Source organism: Pogoniulus pusillus, chromosome Z (genome assembly GCF_015220805.1).
Source record: "Pogoniulus pusillus isolate bPogPus1 chromosome Z, bPogPus1.pri, whole genome shotgun sequence".
Classification (NCBI taxonomy): Eukaryota; Metazoa; Chordata; class Aves; order Piciformes; family Lybiidae; genus Pogoniulus; species Pogoniulus pusillus.
In genome coordinates this window covers 113,500,686-113,525,806 of record NC_087309.1, presented here as the reverse complement: position 1 = coordinate 113,525,806, position 25,121 = coordinate 113,500,686, and the positions used below count along the sequence as shown (strand labels likewise).

General features: G+C 44.8%; 1 protein-coding gene across 3 annotated transcripts; it reads right to left on the bottom strand.

Moving 5' to 3' along the window:
* Positions 1–3,318: 3,318 nt before the first annotated feature.
* MACIR (macrophage immunometabolism regulator) lies at positions 3,319–23,622 on the bottom strand. 3 transcript variants are annotated; one of them, XM_064140480.1, is made up of 2 exons: positions 23,353–23,622; positions 3,319–5,639 (listed from the first exon to the last, which is right to left on the bottom strand). In XM_064140480.1, the coding sequence occupies exon 2, from the start codon at positions 5,616–5,618 to the stop codon at positions 4,995–4,997; it is 624 nt and encodes a 207-aa protein (XP_063996550.1). In that variant the 5' UTR covers positions 5,619–5,639; positions 23,353–23,622; the 3' UTR covers positions 3,319–4,994. The 3 variants fall into 3 exon arrangements, with proteins under 3 accessions (XP_063996550.1, XP_063996552.1, XP_063996553.1); XM_064140482.1 differs by having other exon boundaries at positions 23,448–23,622; XM_064140483.1 differs by having other exon boundaries at positions 23,454–23,622.
* Between the last annotated feature and the right edge of the window lie 1,499 nt (positions 23,623–25,121).

Sequence of the window (25,121 nt, the reverse complement as noted above, 5' to 3'; positions counted from 1 at the left end):
TCAGAGGGCTGCCGCACCTCTCCTATGAGGACAGACTGAAAAAGTTGAAGCCATTCAGTTTGGAGAAGAGGAGGCTCCCAGATGACCTTCCTGTGGCTTTGCAGTATCTGAAGGGGGTCTACAAAAAAGCTGGGGAGGGACTTTTTAGGTTATCAGGTAGTGACAGGACTAGGGGGAATGGAGCAAAGCTGGAAGTGGGGAGATTGAGACTGGACGTGAGGAGGAAGTTGTTCAGCATGAGAGTGGTGAGAGGCTGGAATGGGTTGCCCAGGGAGGTGGCTGAGGCTCCATGGCTGGAGGTGTTTAAGGCCAGGCTGGATGAGGCTGTGGCCAGTCTGCTCTAGGGTAGGGTGTTCCTGGCCATGGCAGAGGGGGTGGAACTAGAACATCCTTGTGGTCCCTTCCAACCCTGACTGATTGTATGAATCCTTTTTTTTGCAGTATATATGGTTTTTTTGTTTGTTTGTGGGGTTTTCTTTTTTTTTTAATGCCAGCAGCATGCCTGATCTGTCTCAATATCCCTGCTTACACACTGGTACTTGATTATAGGTCTGCTGTGCTGTTAACGGTTTGTTAAATGAAAGATTTGTCTTATCACACTGTATCATTTCTATCTTCAGCTTTATCCACTGGAAGTCATCTGAAGCCAAAAAGGAAACATTTTCAGTGCTCTTTTAAAAATAATTTTCGATGAACAGCAAGAACTTGCTTTCAAAGGTCAATAGTTAGATTTCATTTTAGTTGTCTAAGGAACCATTTCATCTTTAGTAGCCTGTTTTAATGGAAGACATTATAAAAACAGCAAAAATAAGATGTAATTGAAAGCTTTCATTTAGCTGAATTTAGAGGTAAAAACAAGAACTCCCTGTGGATATGAGTTCTTACAGTGAACATTACAAATCAAACTTGCAAAACATTGGGCACTTGAATGATGGCACAGGAGGAGAGCTGCAAGCTTGTGTGTGTTTAAGCAAACAACATTACCATGTGCAAACACCACCACAAAGAATTAACTGAACAGATAAAGTACTAACACTTTTTTATATACAATTAGAGTAGAGAATGACATTAGAAACATGCATAAATCATTACTCCTATTTTCCTGAAACAAAATCACAGAATCAACCAGGTTGGAAAAGACCTCTAAGATCATCAATTCCAGCCTATCACCTAACCCTTCTAATTAACTAACCTACTTTGGAACACCTCCAGGGACGGTGCCTCCACCACCTCTCTGGGCATCCCACTCCAATGCCAATCACTTTCTCAGTAAAAAACTTCCTCCTAACATCCAGCCTAAACCTTCCCTGGCACAGTTTGAGGCTGTGCCCTCTTGTTCTGTCACTGGGTCCCTGGGAGAGGAGCTCAACCCCACCTGGCTGAAACCTCCCTTCAGGTAGTTGTAGACAGCAATGAGGTCACCCCTGAGCCTCTTCTCCAGGCTAAACACCCCCAGCTCCCTCAGCCTCTCCTCACAGGGCTGTGCTCCAGCCCCCTCACCAGCCTTAGTGGCATTCTCTGGACATGTTCAAGCACTTCAGCATCTTTCTTAAACCACGGGGCCCAGAACCGGACACAGCATTCAAGGTGTGGCCTAACCAGTGCTGAGTACACAGAATAACCTCCCTGGTCCTGCTGGCCACACTGCTACAGATATAGGCCAGGATGCCATTGGCCTTCTTGGCCACTTGTTCACACTGCTGGCTCATGTTCAGCTGCCAACCAGTACCCCCAGGTCCCTGCCGGGCTGCTCTCCAGCCACTCTGTCCCCAGCCTGTAGCACTGCATGGGGTTGTCATGGCCGAAGTGGAGAACGCTGCACTTAGCCTTGTTAAAGCTCATGGCACTGGACTGTGCCCATCTGTCCAGCCTGTCCAGGTCCCTCTGCAGAGCCCTCCTACCCTCTAACAGATTAACACATGCTCCCAACTTGGTGTCATCTGCAAACTTACTGATGGTAGACTCAATCCTGTGATCCAGATCATCATTATTAAACAGGACTGAGCCCGGCACTGATCCCTGGGGCACACCTCTAGAGAGTGGCTGCTATCTGGATGTGGCTCCATTCACCACCACTCTCTAGACCCAACCTGCAGCCAGTTCTTAACCCAGCAGTGTGCCCAGGTCCAAGCCACGGGCTGCCAGCTTGGCCAGGAGCTTGCTATGGCTGACAGTGTCAAAGGCCTTGCTGAAGTCCAGTTAGGCTACATCCACAGCTTTCCCCACATCCACCTGATCACAAAAAGAGATCAAGTAGGTCAAGCAGGACCTGCCCCTCCTAAATCCATGCTGGCTGGGTCTGATCCCCTGGCCATGCTGTAAGTGCTCTGTGATTGCACTCAGAATGATCTGCTCCATTATCTTGCCTGGCACGGAGGTCAGGCTGACAGGGGGGACCTCACTGTTGTCTAAAACTACCTGAAGGGAGGTTGTAGCCAGATGGGGGTTGGCCTCTTCTCCCAGGCAACCAGCAACAGAACAAGGGGACACAGTCTCAAGTTGTGCCGGGAGAAGTATAGGCTGGATGTTAGGAGGAAGTTCTTCACAGAGAGAGTGATTGGCATTGGAATGGGCTGCCCAGGGAGATGGTGGAGGCACTGTCCCTGGAGGTGTTCAAGCAAAGAGTGGATGAGGCACTCAGTGCCATGGTCTAGTTGACTGGCTAGGGCTGGGTACTAGGTTGGAGTGGATGATCTTGGAGGTCTCTTCCAACCTGGTTGATTCTATGATTCTATGATTCCTGGGTCCTCCTTTTGACCCTTCTTGTGGTTAGGCACAACAAACCTAAACATCTGTTTTATTATAGTCTAAGATGCCTGTTTAAAGTTGTGTGTGCTAGTTTAACAGTCTTTTCCCCACACAGAAGTGAGATATAGTAACATGCACACAAAAAACAACTCTGAATTGAGATAGCATCGATACACGAGTTTAACATACATGAGATAGCAGTTACCTTAGCCTAATTGCAGAAAAAGGACAGCAGAAAGCAGCAGCAAGCAGAAAGGCAGCAAGCTAAAAACTCAATCCAGGGAGCTACTCCCCTATCCCTCCCCATCAGGCTGACTCCTCAACAGAAGAGAGCCAACACCCAAAGCCATCAACCACAACAAGAAACCTCTCATGCTACAATCTGAACTTCAAGCCCCATGATACGCTGCTCCAGACAGCACTTCCATTTTGAAGCTAGCAATAAAAAAGGATGGTTTTGATCAACAGCAGCAGATTTAGACCTAACCCATGACATCACATTGAAGTGAATCTTGGTCTAAAGTTGTAACATCCTCTTTCTTGTACACAGCAAAAGACTTCACAACAATAGATATTTATACCACTCTTATTTATTTTTCAGCCAGAAATACAGTTTCATAGCATATTTCAATAAATGGTGGTGTTTACTCCTTAAACCCCACTCTCTTTGGCATCTGAACATACTCTGGTCTTCAAACTAAAAACTATCTAGGAAGATTTTACTTTCAAGATCATTATTCAATACATTAAATTTATACAGGTGAAATTAACTTTCAAAATACACATCAGTTTGTTGCAAGGATTGTAAAAACTAAATGACCAAACCAGAAAAAAACACAAACCGGGCTGCTTTCTTTACAGCTGTGGTGTGACAGAGTAAGAGCTCCCAGTTTTCCCATTCATCCCCTGTGACAGAGAAAGAAACAAAATCTTAATTCTATCAGAAAGAAATGATCCAATACTTTTTTTTCAAAACAATGTGATTCTATTTGTAACTTCTGCAGACATCATCATTCAAAAACAAGCTGCACACTGCTTCAGCAGAAAAGTGCACCTAGAAAGAGCCTGAAAACTATTTTGCATTTTAAAACTTGTATTTAAAACACTTTAGTAAGTCATCTAGGAATACTGCTGTCAAAACTGCAGTTGTCATGTTTCAGATTAAAAAAAAAAAAAAAGTAATAAAAGCCAGTGTATTCAGTCTACTCTGCTTAATAATCCAAGATCACCTCTTCCATGCAGATACAAAAATACTGCACTTGCACTCCATCAGAAAATTTTATTAAAGGGCAAAAAAGCAGCCCTGAAGGCCTGAAACAGTGCTTCAAATCAAATGAATTTGCAAATCAATACTTACATTATTTTTTGCACCTTCCATTATTACACAATAAAGAAATTCTGAATTAAACATTACTGATTTTTTCAACGCATTTACTGGAACCTGCAGTGAATATTTGGTTTTGTGCAAAGATAATGTAAATCCTACTAACAAAATCCTCCAGAATGAAGCCTTAGAATCTCCTATAAACAAAAACTTGTCCCAAAATTTGGGGTTTATAGCCCAAATATACATCAGGAACAAATTTTATAGAATAGAGGAGGCAAAGTAATTACTTCCATGCAGAAAGAAACTCAAAAAGTTAATAAGATTCAAGCAGCAAAGGTTTGTTCTATGGCTGAATCTCACCTTCATTATCAGTGCAAGTGCAGTTTACAAGTGTCTGAACTGGATTGTTTAAACAGCAAATGACCCAATTTAGCTAAGCTAGCTTTCCTCTCCATGATGTAAAACAGTAATACATACATACTACTGCAGATACAGGAATAAAAAGTAAAAACAAAAAGCCTCCTAAACTTCAGTACTTATCCAAGAGCAGTTTCTAACACCAAGCCAAAATTAGCAACAACCAAGCAGACATCACTGATTTTTCAGTGTTAAATTACTGTAAATACTAGATCTAACTGTACAAAAATCCCCAATATCACGTTTTTTTGTTAAAGGGTGTCCAAAAAAAATATGCACCAGTTGCAGTCCAATTTGCATCAGAAGCTGCTTGCTCTGGGAAGACTTCCCTCCAAGTATTTGACTCATTGCATTGCCAAGATTCTGTTCAAGTAAATTACTTTCTTGTGACATTTATCTGATACAACAACCTAAGATCCAGGCAGTCACGTACAGTACAAGAGTTTATTTTTGCAGCAGCAGAGAAGCAATCTGAAATTGGTTCTAAATTTGAGATGACAGCTCATGTGTTATTTCTTGCAAACATACGGTCTCCTCTGAGGGTAAGATGCTGGAGCTGGTACTGTAGCACTTCTGTGTCAGCAGGTTCCTTAATGCTCATTTTGTCTAAATTGAGGTAGTCCAGGGATTTTGAATGAGCCCTTTTACCTTTTAAAAGGCAAAGAGGTAAGGGACCATGAAGTGCCTTGTAAGGTTCATGTGGTAAAGCCTTAGTGCATTTATCCCCTGAGCTGGGCATTCGCCTCCTTCTCCTCCCATTTACTGCTGGGATCTCATATGGCTGGTAGTATCTACTTCTAGTTTTGTACAAACGTGAGGAGCGTGGAAGTCCTGAATCAAGTTGTTTGGAGCGTAAGTTTGTCTCAGATTCCCCTTTATTCTCTTCACTTCCTGTACACTTCTGAGCTAATTTTAGCAGCTCCTCTCCAGTTGTGAAGCCAACCAGGTAATTGGAATCCATGTGAAGGATTTGATATCCTGCAATTGTCCGCCGCATTGGTGAGCAGGGTGTGCTGGAACATCGGGGCTTCTCTGCTTCCATCCTGCCTGTAGGATTCACCTCTGCAAGAGGCACAGGCAGGGTGGATAGGGTAGCTCTGGACTCTCTATTTATGTCAACCTCCATTTTAAACGCGATGATATCCTCCTGAAAATAAAAGAGAGCTTGGTCAGAAATAACACCATTATACAACAGCAGGAGTTGAGAAAGGATTGCGGAAGCAACCTTTTTTATCATCCAGAAGTCACAACTGTTACTTCTCCATTCAACTCTGTTTTACTCTCTGTAGGGTGCTGCTTAACAAAGCTATCACCAGCTTTTTTTAAAATAAGCTCCTGATATTCTTAAACATTAAAAAGGTTCTTTAGTAGTTCTACATACAAAACAGAGGCATCTTTCCAGTCCATGATTCCTTAGTGACTCTCATCTCTGAGGCCATCTGTGGAGGGATTTCTTGCTAACAGAGGACGTGAACTGTTGAGAATGAGCAACCCCATGCTGCAGAGTGTCCTTGAATCCACCTCGGAGGCAGGAAACCAGGCGGTGGATAACACCCCCCGCATGCAGCTGCATGTGGGCAGAGTCAGCCAGCTGCAGGGGGCTGATCCTACAGGTTGTTTATGTAAGTTGACCTATCTGTACCACACACATAACCTTAAGCCAATCAGTGCCTTCCACATGTACCAATCTCAAACTAACTTAGCTATGCACGCCTCTTCCAAGTAAGCATGTAACTCGCTGTAACACGGAAATAAACGGAGAACGATTATCTAACCATATTGGTGGCCCAAAAGCCGTTACTCCAGGGTGCAACACCGGCAGCCACCTACATCCAGTAACATCCACAGTAACTTCTCCCATATTCAGTATTGTAGACAGAAAAAGTACACAAATCTCAGTAAACAAAGCCTTTCAATAAATGTGTCTAATAGCTACTACCTCAGTCAGGCACGAGCACAGACCAGACCTATCTATCAAGGGTACTGCAATACTTCCCTCATCCAGATGTGAAGACAGCTTCCTTGAGACTCACACAGTGGAATTCTGGCTGTTCAACAGCTGCTTTTTATGTCAACAGCAATCCTACCAGACACTCCAAAAATCTATTGTCTTATCAACCAAACTCACACTATTTTATTCTAATGCATTTCTAAAAAAGAAAAATAAAATTTTGTATTAGTGTTTAATGAATACAGCATGAGATTCTTTTAAGTATCTCAGGAATAACCAATATTCTGAATTCCATGATATTTGTTTTTCTAGTGCTCTTTGATATAGAAAATAGACTATTTTGCCTGACCCTTCTTCCCTTGCAAATATTCCAAATACATTGTTTGGTGCTTTCACAGATACAACTGTCTGCCACAGGCCATTATTGTCTCTAACAGAAATAAAAGTTAGTATCAACTGCAAGTACAGACGGATGGACGCCAGAGCACCGAAAAGGCTTAGCTCTTTTCGTTTGTTTTCAGAATCAGAGATTCTATTTCAGCCGCCAGAGCTACTTCACAAAATAGAAAGGCTACATTTGTTTCCAAAGCCATTTCTCTCTTTGTCAGCCTCATTGGTGTTCTGAACAGCACGTAGTGGTTCTCTAGCTGGTACCAAGTAACAACCAATGTAGCATAGCTCTCTAATTTCTGATAGGCAATGAAACTCAAAGGAGGAAAAAACCCACAACAATTAGCATGCAAGTTTCAAGTAGAAACAACTCTGAAATTTGCTATAGGTGAACATAAACCACATTCAAAGGCTCAGTAACTGACTTAACATATGCTATTACTAGTTTTGCTAACTTTTAAAGTTGCTGCTTGGTGCTGTTCCAAGGCTTAGGAAGTCACAAGCTGAGTAGTAAAGATGCCACAAACAACACTTTGAAGTTCTGCAATTAGACACACACAAAAGGAAAAAAAAGTCACATTGAGAGGAACCTCACTTGCAGAGGAAAATAATGTAGCCTCGTGCTAAATTTAAGCCTGCCTTGCTCCTGTTCAGAAGCTGGGAAGGAGCATTACTAAAGTAATGTTCCCTGCTTTATTTCCCTGTTTAGTCTCACATCAACTTAGCACTCTCTATGCTAATAAACCAGGAGCAGACAAAATTCCCATAGTTTTGCTGAAGAGGATTTTGTCACCGACAAACGTGTATTAGGGAGAGACTGTTATTAGTATTCCTTTGGTTTTAAATGTCCTTTTTCAGTTCTTACAATTACTGTTAGTTCTTCATTACCAGTTTCGTGTAGCATCTCTTTTACAGATACACTTCATCCAGTCAGTTTAAGAATTTTTAACTGAATAACACAGGTAACACATCTAAATCTAATTCCTAAAAATTAATATATGGAAGCAGACCAAGCACCAAAAAATTTACCTGAAGATAACATCCACATACAACTTAGAACTTAAGAATATTGCCCATTTTATTTAATTGACTTTGAAGTGTATTTATAGAATCAACTAGAATAGCAGAAACAGGTGTTGTTTCCCATTTTAGCACTATATATAACAGTGAGACAACAAATATAGTGAGGTTTCAGGCACTGAGTTAAAGACAGTAATGACAATCCCTGAAGTAGAAATTATAGTTCTGGCACCATGAGGAACTATGGTTACTGTAAGCATAGCACAAAAAAAATTCTGCATTAGAACTCTTGGTTACAGTATCATAGCATCACAGTATCATCAGGGTTGGAAGAGATCTCAGAGATCATCAAGTCCAACCCTTCACCACAGAGCTCAAGGCTAGACCATGGCACCAAGTGCCACGTCCAATCCTGCCTTGAACAGCCCCAGGGACGGCGACTCCACCACCTCCCCGGGCAGCCCATTCCAGTGTCCAATGACTCTCTCAGGGAAGAACTTTCTCCTCACCTCAAGCCTAAACCTCCCCTGGTGTAGCTTGAGGCTGTGTCCTCTTGTTCTGGCACTGGCCACCTGAGAGAAGAAAGCAACCTCCTCCTGGCCACAACCTCCCCTCAGGTAGTTGTAGACAGCAATAAGGTCACCCCTGAGCCTCCTCTTCTCCAGGCTAAACAATCCCAGCTCCCTCAGCCTCTCCTCACAGGGCTGTGCTCAAGGCCTCTCCCCAGCCTCATCACCCTTCTCTGGACATGCTCAAGCATCTCAATGTCCCTCCTAAACTGGGGGGCCCAGAACTGAACACAGTACTCAAGGTGTGGTCTAACCAGTGCAGAGTACAGGGGCAGAATGACCTCCCTGCTCCTGCTGACCACACCATTCTTGATGCAGGCCAGGATGCCACTGGCTCTCTTGGCCACCTGGGCACACTGCTGGCTCATGTTCAGGTGGGTATCAATCAGCACCCCCAGATCCCTCTCTGTCTGGCTGCTCTCCAGCCACTCCGACCCCAGCCTGTATCTCTGCATGGGGTTGTTGTGGCCAAAGTGCAGCACCCTGCACTTGGAGCTATTGAACCCCATCCCATTGGACTCTACCCATCTGTCCAGGCGGTCAAGGTCCCGCTGCAGAGCCCTTCTGCCCTCCAACTCAGTCACATCTGCCTGAAACCCAAACATTTAGCTGTTCCTGTTTTAATCCCTGATTTTCATCCTGCAGTTCAGAAATCTTTCCAGTTATCTTCTAGAAAGACTCAGTCTACTCTATTAAAAAGCTAAAATGATGCTATAGAAAGTGTAGATAATTGTCATACAAGAAGATTAGAAAGGAAATATTATTTTGTTGTGTATCAGAAGTAACAAAAAAAAAAAAAAAAAAAAAAAAAAAAAGTAAGCCAACAACCAATTGCAACAACAATACATGCCCTAAGGAAAGAGGAGAGAGAATGAGATGTATGCATGCACTTGGAGTTAAAAAAAGCCTTGAGAACTTGCAAGCAATGGAAAGGCTGTTTGCGGAACACAGGGCCCTTCTCAGAGCATAGTTGTAAAAATTAATTTACTTCTGTTTGAAGCATGGGGGTGTGGCCTGGTCACAAAAAGAACAGAACTTTTAAGAGTAACTACAAGCAGAAGGGAAGGAGACAGGAGCTTATTGATGAACAGTTACTCATCACTGGCCAAAACTGTATGAGCAGAAAGGCCTTCAAAGCAGCAGGTTACAGTCTAGTACTTCAGCCTGAAACTGAAGAACTTTCATTTCTGTGCTCCCATGTGAAAAACATTCCCAAAACCAAGAAATATGACAAACACTTGCAAGTAGCTGTAGCATCAGAAGATGGTAACATACAAGCTCAGCTCAAGGGAACAGTACTGCTAGCAGGTGAGAGGAATGACTAGCCAACTGCACAGGCAAGCATCCAAACACATTCAGCTGTTTTTTTCCCCAGGACTTTTGAGTTACTCAAACTATCATATGGCCTCAACTTGCAATGTCTCCTTATCTGGTAGAAAAAGGTAGACTAATATTATTTAGAGGACTTCTATAAAAGAAAACCATTTGAGAGATTCACAGTATCTGTGAGTGTAGATACCATTACCTATAAATACATACTTAAACATTTTAACACTCCATTTGCTTTGAGCAACCTGATCTAGTGGAAGGTATTGGTGTTGGGTGTTGGACAAGATGACTATTTTCATGTCTTTATAAGGCATTAGATGACTACTATCATTTTCACTGCTGTGTAGTGGTGTACGCTTATCAATAATTCTCAGCATCAATTGTAATACTCAAGAAAAATAGTAATTGAATTGAAAAAAATACTCTTTCGTCACACCACAGTTGCCTTCTCACTTCTCAAAGAAAAACAGAGAGATGTCAAATTAAAGATTTACTTCAGAATAAAAATAAGAGGAGGAACAAGATGACATATCTTTTCTTAGCTGCTTCCTCATATTTGAAAACTCAAGGAAATAACTGACAATAAGTTACCAAGAGGAGTCACTTGACCAACACACAACGGAACTGCTTTCACAATACAATTAAGATTGCATTGATTCTATTATACAGCAGACCCTGAATATAACAATCTGAGCCAATCAAGCTAAATACTGAGAAATGTGTCTAAAATACAGAGAAGTAGAATTATAAATAGAAAAAAATAGGTTAACGATGATAAACCAATGTATTACCTCAAAAACCCCATTAATTTGCTTCCAACAGTTCATTGAGGGTAAAAGCATCCAACTTCCACCCTTTGCAAGTACAAAAGCTTTCCAGTTATTTAATCTTTCAGAAAGGTGTCAGAGACACTCAAAGATTAGCACTGGACAAATGCAAGATGAACTTAAATGACATGCTCATATCTAACATCACACATGCTAACACAGGCCTTGTAAATTATTTGGTTTTGGAAATTACCTCTTTCCAGCTGCCTCAGGTTTTCTGTTTGGATTGTGTGGGTTTGTTTTTTTAGTTGGGTTTTTTTGGGGTAGTGGTGGTGGTTTTTTTTCCCCCTGATTAACTGATAATTTTTTCCTGTTAAATGTCTTTTTTAGGAGAAAAACATGGGAAAAAAAAAAAAAAAACTAAAAAACTCCACCCAAAAAACACCCCACTTTGCCCAGAGAACAAAGAAAGATGAAGAGGGGTTTCCCTTGACACTCCTGTACTTTGTCAAAGGTCTGCATTACTTTGAAACCACCACAGAGAGCTGCTCTCACCAAAACACATGGCTCTCTGTAAACTGGTCCTTCCAATGTTAGTTACTTTCTCAATTAGAATATTGAACTGATTTGAGATGATGGTTGGTTGCTACTTTGTTTTAGGATGACCAATAAATTTCTGTTTATGCAACTACTGCGGGTTTTTTGTTGGTTTGCTTGGTTTTGGTTTTTTTTTGGGTTTTTTTGTTTTTAAAGAACAGATTCTGTTTGTTTCCTAGATGCCAAGCCAGCAGACAGTACCATTTATGAAGAACCACAAAACATCTGTCTCATTGGTAAAATGCTTAATACTCTAATAAGGATATGGCAAACTGGAAAGCAACAACAGCAATAGGTGGTGATATCAACTCAAAAGAGTCAAACATGTTGAAGCTAGACATCAAGTTCTGACACTTGCCCTTCTCTGTGTGCAGCCTTTACTTAATATAAAGCACTTAAAATTACAGTGTCGATCAAACATTATGAGTAAAGTGACCCAGCACACATTTTTAACTACATCAGTTGTTTCCAATTGTGAAGGGGAAGAATCAAGTTTACAACTTTTTCCTTGCAGACTAAAATGAAAAATTCACATATGCTCATTTGTCAATAAAAGATGCTAATGTAACATACACTTGTAAAGCAAAGTTTTCTGGAAATAAGTATTTCCCATGTGAAGCTAAAACAAGCTAAATATTTAGTTGAAAGAAAAACTCAAGCAAAAATTCAGCTATGTACAAGTATTCAGAAATGTGCCACATTTCTTTTTCAAGAGCTAGGGCAGCCAGGTATATGCAGCTTGTAGGTACTTCCAGCACAAATCAGCAATACTGCTGCATGTACTGTCAGAACCAGATGCTTGGTATTTAGCCATACTCATCTGAAGGGACTCTTGAAGGTCCCTTATAATACTTGTGATACATTTCAAACTGCTACCCAGTTTGAAGACACAAGAGGGAGGGGGTGGAAAAAAAAACCACAGAGAACAAGCTCATTAAAGGTATCAATAAAATAAGACATTTGTCACCAGCTGTTGCCACGTAAGAGAAAATCCCAACTAGTCCAAGCTAAAAGAGAACGGAGTATTGATTTTTTGCACCACAAGATAACATTCAAATGGAGTAAGAATAATATGTAGTAGAGATTTTTTTCCCCTCAAAATTATGTACAAGAAACCAAAATGATATAAAAAGCATGCGTGATGAACCTGCAGGCCTTAAAGAAACAGACGAGTCAATATTACTGAAAACAGTAAAGACATCTGAACCCTTGCAGGCTCTTGTCAACAGGTGGAAGTACTAAGCCCTTCAGCAATCCAGAATAAGAGACAATAAATACACATGGTTTATACATGTATAGGGTTAACCATCCAGGGTGTGTAACCTTGACCCTGACCCTAGGTGGACTTGACCACTCCCCAGGGGGTGGGTCTGAACACTACCAGGTGATGGTTAGCCCACTCCCCCTTCCTGTCTAAAGATCCATACAAGCAGGGGGACTTCCTGTTTCGCTCTCTCTCTGTGCTCCCTGTCTCCGTCATTACCACCATCACCGTCCTGTTCCTGTTTCCTCTTTGTTTCACCACGTGGCCATCACCCACGAGGTGGACAAAGCCATCACCATCAAAATCGGGTTGTATTTATATCTTTTGTATTCGTTTTCCCTTCCCTATACCCTTTGTAACTTCCCTGCCTCAGATACCTTTTTTAAGTTATTGTTAAACTTTTCTTTTTAACTTCCAAATCGAGTGAGATTGATTTATTTGGGTGTGCCTAGCTTTTCACAGCATCACAGTATCATCAGGGTTGGAAGAGACCTCACAGATCATCAAGTCCAACCCTTTACCACAGAGCTCAAGGCCAGACCATGGCACCAAGTGCCACGTCCCACCTTGCCTTGAACAGCTCCAGGGACGGCGACTCCACCACCTCCCCGGGCAGCCCATTCCAGTGTCCAATGACTCTCTCAGTGAAGAACTTTCTCCTCACCTCAAGCCTAAATTTCCCCTGGCGCAGTCTGAGGCTGTGTCCTCTTGTTCTGGTGCTGGCCACCTGAGAGAAGAGAGCAACCTCCTCCTGTCCACAACCACCCCTCAGGCAGTTGTAGACAGCAATAAGGTCACCCCTGAGCCTCCTCTTCTCCAGGCTAACCAATCCCAGCTCCCTCAGCCTCTCCTCGTAGGGCTGTGCTCAAGGCCTCTCCCCAGCCTCATCGCCCTCTCTGGATATGCTCAAGCATCTCAATGTCCCTTCTAAACTGGGGGGCCCAGAACTGAACACAGTACTCAAGGTGTGGTCTAACCAGTGCAGAGTACAGAGGCAGAATGACCTCCCTGCTCCTGCTGACCACACCATTCTTGATGCAGGCCAGGATGCCACTGGCTCTCTTGGCCACCTGGGCACACTGCTGGCTCATGTTCAGGTGGGTATCAATCAGCACCCCCAGATCCCTCTCTGTCTGGCTGCTCTCCAGCCACTCCGACCCCAGCCTGTATCTCTGCATGGGGTTGTTGTGGCCAAAGTGCAGCACCCTGCACTTGGAGCTATTGAACCCCATCCCATTGGACTCTGCCCATCTGTCCAGGCAGTCAAGATCCCACTGCAGAGCCCTTCTGCCCTCCAACCCAGCCACATCTGCCCCCAGCTTAGTGTCATCTGCAAACTTGCTGATGACTGACTCCATGCCCTCATCCAGATCATCTACGAAGATGTTAAAGAGGATGGGGCCCAGCACTGATCCCTAAGGGACACCACTAGTGACAGCTGCCAACTGGATGTGGCACCATTCACCACCACTCTCTGGGTCCAGCCCTCCAGCCAGTTCCTAACCCAGCGTAGAGTGTTGCCATCCAAGCCATGGGCTGACAGCTTAGTCAGCAGTTTGCTGTGGGGAACAGTGTCAAAGGCCTTGCTGAAGTCCAGACAGACCACATCCACAGGCCTCCCCACATCCACCAAGCGGGTTACCTGATCATAGAAGGAGATCAGGTTAGAAAGGCAGGATCTGCCCTTCCTAAACCCATGCTGGCTGGACATCTACATCTAATCCCTTTCTTTCGGGAAAGAAGAGGGAAGAGGGAAGGGCATTCTATAAAAATTGTTATTGGTTCTATCAAACTTAATTGAGTATCTGGAAATTTAAATTAGAACCAAGACAATTTATTTGTCATCTCAACGTGGAGCTAGGTAGAAAAGCATTATTTTAGACAAGATTTGGAAGTTAAAAATGGATGCTCTGAGAGTTTTAACAATTCAAGCATTTGGATGGCTGTTTTGGTCATGGATTTTGAAGTTTATAAATTATCATGTTTTCTGGATAGTGATTGATATGGTTTGGGAATGTTCTAAGAATTTGCCTATGCAGGTCTATGCCTACTTTCTGAATTCTGTTGGAAATCTAACCATTTTGGGGAATGCTTCTGAAATATGGAACAACTCTAAGAATATGTGCTGGGACATAGAAGCTCCAGATATTGTTGGGGAAAAATAGTACTTGCTAGCAGTTTTTGCATTGTGTTTAATTATGATTCAGGGAGGGTTCACTGTATTTTTAAGATGGACTACGTGGAAACCGCATTTGGCTTCAGCCATTAGGACTTTTAGGGGGAGGGGTGGTCCGCACGGTGTTTCCCACTCTTGTGGCTGTAGCTGCGGGGCTGGCCAGACCAGCCCAACAGGCCACAATGTGGCAGTTCCTGCCCTGAGCGCAGCTCTGCCCCAGGCTCCACTCCTAACTCTGCCCTAGGTCCTGCCCCAAGCATTGCACCCACAGCCAGCCAGCCCTGATACACTCTCTCTTGCCCCTGTAACCACACACCAAACAAAAACACTAAACACGAGCCCTTTCCCAGACACAAACCCAGCAGAAGGAAGCTCTGCGGGAACCAGCACCCCCCAGCAACCTGTACCAGCTGGCAATGAAGTTACAGTGATCAGCTCTATACCCAGGAAGGAAATCAGGCAGACAAGGCAGGAGTATGCCAGGGCAAATGAGCAGTCTCTTTTAGCCTGGCTCTTGAGCTGCTGAGACGGAGAAGCAGAAACTGTGGACTTAGATCAGAGGGAAGCTAAGCAGTTGGGGTCCTTGTCTAGGGATGAGGGTGTGGATAAATTGCTGGGGAGGCTGGATGGCACACACACACTTTGGGCCAGACTCCTCACAGTTGTGAGATGCAGATACCTCTCCAAGGCTGACATGATCTTCCGTCCCCTTAAGTGGGCAAATATGGAACAGGGGATCACATACCTGAGGCAAATGGCTGTACAAGAGATAATCTATGGAGTGGCCAACTGCCACCCTGATGATGTCCACATGGAGCCAGCCCTCTTAAAGAAATTGACCCAATGTGCCCCTTCCACATACATACACACACTGGGAGCACTGCTGCTGGGCAGAAATCCAAACAATCTTCCAACTGTCCGGGAATTTGTTAATGACCTGAGGCAGTATGAAGACAGTGTCTCCAGAAAGGTGTTGATCTCAGCTGTGGAAACCCTTACCCAAGAGATGAACAAGCTAAAGGCCTCTGCCTCTGAAATGCAGAAGGCAGGGGATGATTACTCACCACCTTCTGAGTGGGTACAGGTCTCAGCTGCTAGAAACACACACCGCTGTATTCCCCCTACTCATCGCAGGAGACCAGTCCAAAGCAGACAGGGGAGACCTAGGGGTTTACTGTGGAGAACACTGTGTGAACACGGGGAAAACACGGACAGATGGCATGGCCAGCCCACCTCAGCATTATGGGCCAGAGTGAGGGAACTGCAGGGGACAAACACAGGGAATAACTCCTCCAGAAGAGGGGTTGCTCCACTGTCCCGTGAGCAACCCTCTCGCTCAAGGGGTGGTCCTGCCAGTAACTCAGGTCCATGTGCCTCATGTGGTCACACTGCTCAGCATTAGAGGTGCCCTGTCTCCAGCCAGGCGGAGAACAGGGACAACACAGTATATTGGAATGTGTTTTTGAAATGGCCTGGCACTTCTGAAGCCGAGAAGTACAGAGCTTTAGTAGATACCAGTGCCCAATGCACTCTGATACCCTCCAGCCATAGGAGGACAGAAACCATTACCATCTCAGGAGTCACAGGGAGGGGCGCAAGAAGTGACTGTACTACAGGCCAAGATAAGCCTCATCAGGAATGTGTGGGAGAAGCACACCATAGTAACTGGCTCTGATGCACCTTGCATCCTGGAGATTGACTTTCTGCGGGAAGGGTATTTTAAAGACCTGAAAGGGAACAAATGGGCATTTGGCATAGCAGCTGTAGAGACTGCTGATAAAGAGCAGCTGTCTATCATGCCTGGCTTGTCAGACGACCCTTCCATGGCTGGTACCCACAAGGTGGAAGATGTTAAGTTACCTGTTGCTTCTTGTGTAGTTCATCGCAGGCAATACCGCACCAACCAAGACTCCCTGCTACCCATACAGCAGTTGATTCGCCACCTGGAGCAGCAGCTTGTCATCAGCAAGAGCCACTCGCCCTTCAACAGCCCGATATGGCCAGTGCGGAAGGAGAATGGGGAATGGAGACTGACTGTGGACTTCAGAGGCCTGAACGAAGTGACTCCTCCAATCAGTGCAGCTGTGCCTGATGCTGGAGATCCAGTATGAACTGGAGTCAAAGGAGGCCAAGTGGTATGCAACAATCGACATTGCTAATGCCTTTTTCTCCATCCCCACTGCAGAAGAATGTAGGCCTCAGTTTGCCTTCACCTGGAGAGGAGTCCAGTACCACTGGAGCAGACTGCCTCAAGGGTGGAAGCACAGCCCTACGATCTGCCACAGTATCATCCGGACTGCACTGGAGAAGGGTGAAGCTCCTGAACACCTACAATTCATTGATGACATCATTGTATGGGGTAAGACTGCAGAAGAGGTCTTTGAGAAGGGTGAGAAGATCATTAATATCCTGTTGGATGCTGGTTTCGCCATTAAGAGAAGCAAAGTGAAAGGGCCTGCCAGAGAAATCCAGCTCCTGGGAGTTTGATGGTAGGATGGCTGACGACACATCCCTGTGGATGTGGTGAATAAAGTGGCCACGATGGTGGAACCCACTAACCAGGAGACACAATCCTTCCTGGGGTTTGTGGGCTTTTGGAAGATGCACATTCTCGGGTACAGTCAAATTGTGAAACTCCTCTTTGACGTTACAAGAAGGAGAAATAACTTTGAGTGGGGACCTGAGCAGCAGGTGGCATTCGACCAGATCAAATGAAAGGTGGTCCATGCCATGGTCCTGGGACCAGTTAGAACCGGCCCAGAGATTAAGAACATTCTCTACACAGCAGCCAGTGAGAATGGTCCCAGCTGGAGCTTATGGCAGAAAGCTCCTGATGAGACATGAGGCCACCCCCTCGGGTTCTGGAGCAAGGCGTACAAAGGTTCAGAGGCCAATTATACCCCCACAGAGAAAGAAATCCTAGCTGCCTATGAGGGAGTTAGAGCTGCCTCTGAGGTGATTGGGACGGAGTCACCACTCCTTTTAGCTCCAAGGCTTCCAGTCCTGACTTGGATGTTTAAAGGGAAGGGTTCAACTCTGCACCATGCCACAGATGCCACTTGGAGTAAGTGGATGGCTCTGATAACTCAGAGGGCTAGGATGGGGACCCTCGAGCACTCTGGCATTGTGGAGGTCATCACACACTGGCCAGAGGGCACTGACTTTGGAAAACCAGCAGAAGAGAAGACAGTGACCCATGCCGAGAAGGCCCCCCACAATACAGTGACCTTCCTGAGGAGGAAAAGGCATATGCTCTGTTCACAGAGCCATCTGGTAGGCAGCAAGCAGAGATGGAAGGCTGCCGTCTGGAACCCTACACACAGGGTTTGAGAGGCAAGAGATGGAGAAGGCGAATCCAGCCAATATGCTGAGGTAAAAGCCATCCAGCTGGCCCTGGACATTGCAAAACAAGAACAGTGGCCACTGCTCTACATCTACACTGACTCATGGATGGTAGCAAATGCTTTATGGGGGTGGCAGAAGGAATGGAAGCGAAATGACTGGCAGAGAAAAGGGAAGTCTGTTTGGGCTGCTGACCTCTGGCAAGACATTTCTGCATGCCTGGACAAACTACCAGTTAAAATCAGAGACATCAGTGCTCACATCCCAAAGAGCACAGCCACTGAAGAACAACAGCACAACCACCAAGCTGACTTGGCTGCCCACATCTCCCAGATAGACCTGGACTGGAAACACAAAGGTGAACTGTTCCTAGCTTGGTGGGCTTATGACTCTTCTGGCCACCAAGGAAGAGATGCCACATACTAATGGACCTGTGACAGGTCTGTGGACATATCCATGGATGCCATAGCTCAGGTTATCCATGACTGTGCCATCTGTGCTGCTATAAAGCAAGCTAAGCGCATGAAGCCTCTGTGGTATGGGGGACGGTGGTCAAAGTATAAGTGTGGGGAGGCCTGGCAGATCGATTACATCACTCTGCCTCGGTCTCGTAGTGGCAAGCAGTATGTGTTAATTATGATGGAGGAAAGCACTGGGTGGCTGGAAACCTACCCAGTACCTCATGCTACTGCCCGTAACACCATTCTGGGTCTGCAGAGTCACATCCTGTGGAGACATGGGACCCTAGAGAGAATTGAGTCAGACAATGAGACCCATTTCAAGAACCACCTTGTAAGCAACTGGGCAAAAGAGCATGGGATAGAATGGGTTTACCACATCCCATACTACCCACAAGCTGCAGGAAAGATTGAGCATCACAATGACCTGCTGAAAACTACCCTGAAAGCTATGGGGGGTGGAACTTTCAAAAACTGGGAGAGACACCTAGCAGAAGCCACCTGCCTGGTGAACAGCAGGGGATCAGCCAACAGAGCTGGTCCAGTTCAGTCAGTCCTATTGCCCATAGCTGAGGGAGATGGAGTTCCTGTGGTCTGTGAAAGGAATCTACTGGGGAAAACTGTATGGGTTGCTCCTGCTGGGGGCAAACCTACCAAAGGGGTGGTATCTGCAGAGGGTCCTGGTGACACATACTGGGTAATGCTTGAAATGGGCACTACTTTAGCTGAAAAGGTCTAAATCTCAGAGTTGCTTTCATGTAATCTTGTATCATAGTTGTATAATAGTTGTATTATAGTTTGTAAGTGGTTATAAGTTGTTTTTCTAGTTACACCCTCACCACAACATATCCAACAGAATCCACACCATGAAAGCAGCAATCCAGAGGAATCCTACAGCATCGCATCACAACACAGCATCCAACAGAACATACACCACACAAGCAGCGATCCAGAGCAGTTCTACATCATCACAATGAGGCGTCCAACAGAACCCTGCACCTGATTTTTTCACTGATGCCCTGCAGTGAAAGGCTCTTCCTGATTTCCCTCCAGAGGATGTCTACACCTGTTTCCCTGATGCCCTACAGCGAAAGACTGTTCCTGATGTTTCCTTCCAGAGGGAAAACCCTTTTTCCTGAGTTTCCCACAAGAACTGTTCCTGTTTCCCTGATTCTTCTTCCATGTTCCTGTCATGCTCACATCTCACCCCACCAACCTGCACCAGAGAAGCACATCACCTTGGGATACAGCCGGGTACCAAGAAAGACTTCAGAACTCTTAACACACGGACACATTTTCCTATCTTTGTAAAAGGATACTGTTTGTAGGAAGGTGGATATGGTCTAACCAAGGGGTGGAATGTATAGGGTTAACCCTCCAGGGTAAGTAACCTTGAATCTGATCCCCAGAGGTGTGTCTGAACACTATGAGGTGATGGTTAGCCCACTCCCCCTTCCTGTCTAAAGATCCATAAAAACAGGGGGAATTCCTGTTTCACTCTCTCTCTCTGTGCTCCTTGCCTTCGTGATTACCAGCATCACCATCCTGTTTCTCTTTGTTTCACCATGTGGCCATCACCCACGAGGTGGACAAAGCCATCACCATCAAAGTCGGGTTGTATTTATATCTTTTGTATTTGCTTTCCCTTCCCTATACCCTTTGTAACTTCCCTACCTCAGATATCTTTTTAAGTTATTGTTAAACTCTTTTTTTTTTTTACTTCCAAATCGAATGAGATTCATTTATTTGGGTGTGCTTACCTTTTCCTCTCTACATCGAATCCCTTTCTTTTGGGAAAGAAGGGGGAAAAGGGAAGGGCACTCTATAAAAATTGTTATTGGTTGTATCAAATTTATTTAAGTCTCTGGAAATTTAAATTAGAACCATGACAATACAGAACCAAGAATTATTAAAACATTTTGCAAAGGAATCATAGAATCATTTTGGTTGGAACAGACCTTCACAGTAGAGTCCAGCCACCACCTAATTTATCTTTAAGTTAGTTTTTAAAAAAAGAGAATAGAGTCAATCAGTTTCTAATCATATATTCCTATTCCAAGAAGTATTATTTAACCATTTTTTTCAGTTTAAAATTACATTTAAAAAACAAACAATAACTGTGATTTGAAAATTGCCTTCTAAAAACTAAGAGGATTGCATATGAATTTCTTCGGAAGAACTGGCAACTCCAGTGACTAGCTCAGATCAGATGACTATGACAGAGCACACAATTTACACAGAAGAGAGATGGAATTTCAAAACTTGGCATAGGAAAACTAATTTTGTACAAGCAGACTTAGCAAGGTGCAAAAGTAAATTAAAATAATGGGAAAGAAGGCCACCACTTCTAGTATCTCTTTGTGAAGTAATTTTAGACAGATGTGTTTAACAGAGGGTAACTGCTCTGAAACATTTATAGACCTTTAAATAAACAATGTGACTTCCTTGCTGGATGGAATCACAGATTAATACTTCCCCCCAACTCCATTTGTAAACTGATGCTCCTGGCCCACATAAAGACAGCTGTTTACTATTGTTACTCCTCAAAATACGAAACAGTGAGACACATGTAAAGAAGCTGATGCATACTGTCAACCAGGTAAATCATGTTTGGTTTTTGGTTAGTAAGTTAAAGTGGTTTATATGTAATTATGTTTCTTTTTCTCATTTTCTCACCAACCAAAATCTACATCTCATTTTCATATTTCCCTGCAGTTTCAAATTATCTCACTTAGGAAAAAAAAAAAAAAAAAAGCAAAACAACACACAAGTAACAAAACCAAACAAACAAATCATTCCACAACCTGACATGTCAACAAAAATTAAGTTGCCTTTTAGAAATAAAGATGGGGGAAGAGGAAAGGAAAAAAAAAAAAAAAAACCACCAGCAGAATTTTAAATATTACTGATTTCAGCGGACAAATACTGAGTTTATCTTTTAAAACAATGCTCATGATAGTAAAAGTCTCCCTTATTTTTGTTTCAGACAAGAAATATATGTTTGGTAGTATTCACACCTGAAAACACAGCTCTGCAGATACTATTTTGAAACCTTAGCAGTATCATATTCAGCCTTTAACTAGGAATAGCTATCCAAAAAAAGATATCAGCTAAAAATAAGACCTGCTCAAAGATATTAGGAAAAGTTTAATCAATGCAATTTAATTTTTCTGTGTTCTTCAGCTGAAGCACTTTACACCACTAGTTCCTTGTCTTAATGCAATCTGTGATAGACGTGTAGGTGTTTGTTGAAAAGGTGTCTCAACCACTTGTATCATCCACATTGCCAAAGGTCACTTCGTCAATCTTATGAGAGTTATGTATGCAATGGCTTTAAAGTTTTGCTCTTGGCTTTCTTCTCAACTCCTCCTTCCCATACTTAAATGTGACCTAAACCCAAGTATTTAAGTATAATGTTTGTATGGAATAAAAATTAATAAAAGCCCAACAGTACATGCAGATTGAGTAAAAAAAAGACCAAACAACAATATAAAGCAAGCCATGCTACAACGTAACATGTATTATTGTTACACAACTGAATTTCAGCGGTCACTCCACCATTACCTCACTTTCTTCTGTTACAAAGTTACTACTCTTTCGTCTTCTTTATTTTAACAAGCGCTGTTCTCAGAGGAGAAGAAAAATTTTAAAAGCACCCTTACAGTTTTTGTCCTGCGTGGTTCAACATATACCAACAGTAGCAGGATGGTGGGAGGGGAAGCTTTCGAAGCATGTATGCATTGTGAGGTGTTGCCACATTCTAGAGAGCACACTACTGAGCAAAGACATATTCACAGAAATCACCTACTAACGCACGTGATATGCTGTTTTCTTTACAGTAGATACATATACACACAAACATGCCAGCTAAAACCCCTATGTAAAACAAAATACATGTAGTTTTTATATAAATCAAGGCTTGGGAATATTTTCCTATACTTCTACAACACCTCTCAAAATGTATCTCAACTGTTCAGAAACACTCCTCCAATACCTTAATACACAGAGACAAAAATCAGCAAAACACACCTGCTAATAAACTAAAGCAGCTCAGGAAGTTTCACACCCGATATGTAGAGTGCACAAACGCAGACAGTGAGTATCGTGGATGGTACAGTAATCATCTGAACAGCCCTGAGCCTGTTTACTCTTGACTATGTCAGATTTATTACAAGTATTAAGTTACCCACAGATCGGTACTAGTGCACTTCGTTGTTACTAGACCGAATAGTAAGGTCATATGCAGGCTTAGCACTTGCCTGAGAGTACAAAGAATGGTATGAGGATTGCTGGTGGTTCTAAGTTGCAACCAAAGATGACATAAACTGTTATGAACGGATACAGGTGCTCACACAGGTGAGCTCTTGGCCTTTCCACTATTCAGACTTTTACTGGCGGCTGGCACAGAATGCATACTTCAGCAATCTCACTGCAGGCTTCACGCCACTACATGACTATTTGCCCTCCACAAACAAATACCTAGACAGACACCCCCAAGTCCTCTTAGACCTATGTGGGGAGCTCCACGAAAGCTTTGCGGTGCTCCTCACTGACTGCTTACTTTCACTGCATTCATCAGCGGCTGCTAGGAAAACAGCCGCAGCCGCGGACGGAGAGCGCAGGGTGCACAGGCCTGCAGAGAGCTCCTGATGCGGAGCGCGGGGCCCGCCTCTCAGGTCACGGATGAGAAGGACGCGGGATAAGCCCCTCAACTTCCACTCCGCCGGGGAGGCTGCCAGTACTGCACGCCCTCGCCCGCGGGTCAGGCCGCCACGCAGCTCCCAAGCAGGGAGCGGCCCCACCGCCGCACCCAGGACCGCCAAGACGGAGCAGTGGCACCACGGCTGCCGTCCGCGGAAGGGCCAGGCCGCGTCGAGCAGTGACTATTTGCCCCAGCCTGCAGGGCTCGGGCATCACTGCCGCTCGAAGGCGGGCCTCAACCCGTGTCCGTCCCCCACCAACAATGCCGGCCGATACACGCCGCCGCTCGGCCCCACCGTACGACACCGCTCTCGACGAGGCTCCAGGGTCAGACTTGCTCGGCTCGCCCTACGTCCCGCCCTAGGCCCACCGGACGACCCTGCTTCAGTACCCGCACCGTGAAGAGCAGGCAGGGCCCGAGCAGCAGAGATCAAGGCACCGCCCCACAGGCTACGCTAAGCGGGGCCTTCCCCGCCTCCTGCCGGTGATCCAGGACACGTAGGCCGGCGCGGAAGGACCGGCGGAGGGCTGCGAGCAGCGCGCCCCGTCCCACTCAGCCCCGCCCCGTGCGCCGGCCGGGGGCGGAGCGTGGCGGCAGGGGGTGGTGCCACCCGCCCAGGCCTGGGCCCTGCGCCGGGCGTTGGGTCTCGGCGGGTGGGCGCCGCGCTCCGGCACACCGCGGAGAGACGGACCCGGGCCGGAGAGCGGCACCTCTCGGCATGTCCTCGGCCGTTGTGCGCTCTTTCCCTTCTTTAAAACCAGGCCCACACTGCTGGTGGCTGTGAGGAGTTCAAGAGCCCTTCGATAGCTGGGGCTCGACAGGCCGCTCCGCGCCCCGAGGTAATCAGCGTCTCGGAGGTGGGCATAGCACTCTGAAGAGCAGCAAGTGCTTGATGATTGCACATAACACTGCGGCTTCTTGCCGCTGCACTGGAGGAGGGAGGAGATACCAAGTCATCTGGGTCAGGATGGTGAAGTGTCTGATTTTCTTTACAGAGGTGACGTTTCATGGAGTAGTAACTGAGGAACTTTAGTCTAAGATTTGCCTTACATCCATTCCACCTATTCTGATAATATATATTTTCACATATATTTTCACTTCACACACTCTTTTACAAGGGGCCAAGTAGTCATCTCTTGGTGTCTTTTCAGTGTAATACCATTCCTTTCCACCTATAACACACCTGTGTGGTGCGTCTAGATCTGCAAAGTCTGGCCACTGACTAGACAGGAACCTTTGGTTATGGTGTCGACAAACATCTGTTAAATCATTTTCCTGTGTTATTTTGCTACTTGAAGACTGAGGGAAGATTGAGCTATTAACTCCACTAAATCTTGCAAGCAATTGCCTGCATTCACAGTGTCCACACCATAAGCCCATAGATAGCCCTTTGGGTCCTTGAAGTACCCTTCCTTGAGGTATTCTATACCAAGAATACAAGGCACCTCTGGGCCAATCACAATGGGATGCTTTTCCCACTTGTCCCTGTTAGGCTGATGTCAGCTTCTAATACAGATAGCTCCTGGCAGCCTCCTGTCACTCCAGAAATCCAGATGGCTCCAGCAACTTGGTGCTCTGATGGCATCCATTTACCCTGCACTTGTGTTTATCAGTGCCTTATGCTTCGATGTGTCAGGCCATCAAATCCACACAGTCCAGTATGCCCTGTCATCCTTTTCCTCCTGGCTAAAGGCAGGGACCCTCTGCTCCAGATCTTCATCAGTATATTCACTGTCTGACCTTGGTGGTGCCTGATCAGAGCTCCTAACATCAGGATTAAGGAATATAACCTCAGTTCTCCACATGGAAGATTACTGATTACCTTTCTTAACTCTCTACAGCAGCTACCTTGACTTCCTTCTTAGATGATCTCTTCCTAACTACCATCATCCCTTTCAGTTCACGTGTGTGAGCTTCCTGTTTAGAGGTAGGTTTATCTTCTCATTCCTCATGTTCTCCTCCCAGTCACTCCTGGAATAACAGAGCGCTCTGTGACTGGAGAAGGAGAGGGCTGATCTCTTGGTGTTTTCCTGGCAGATGAGGCACTGGCTCATGTGAATGAGG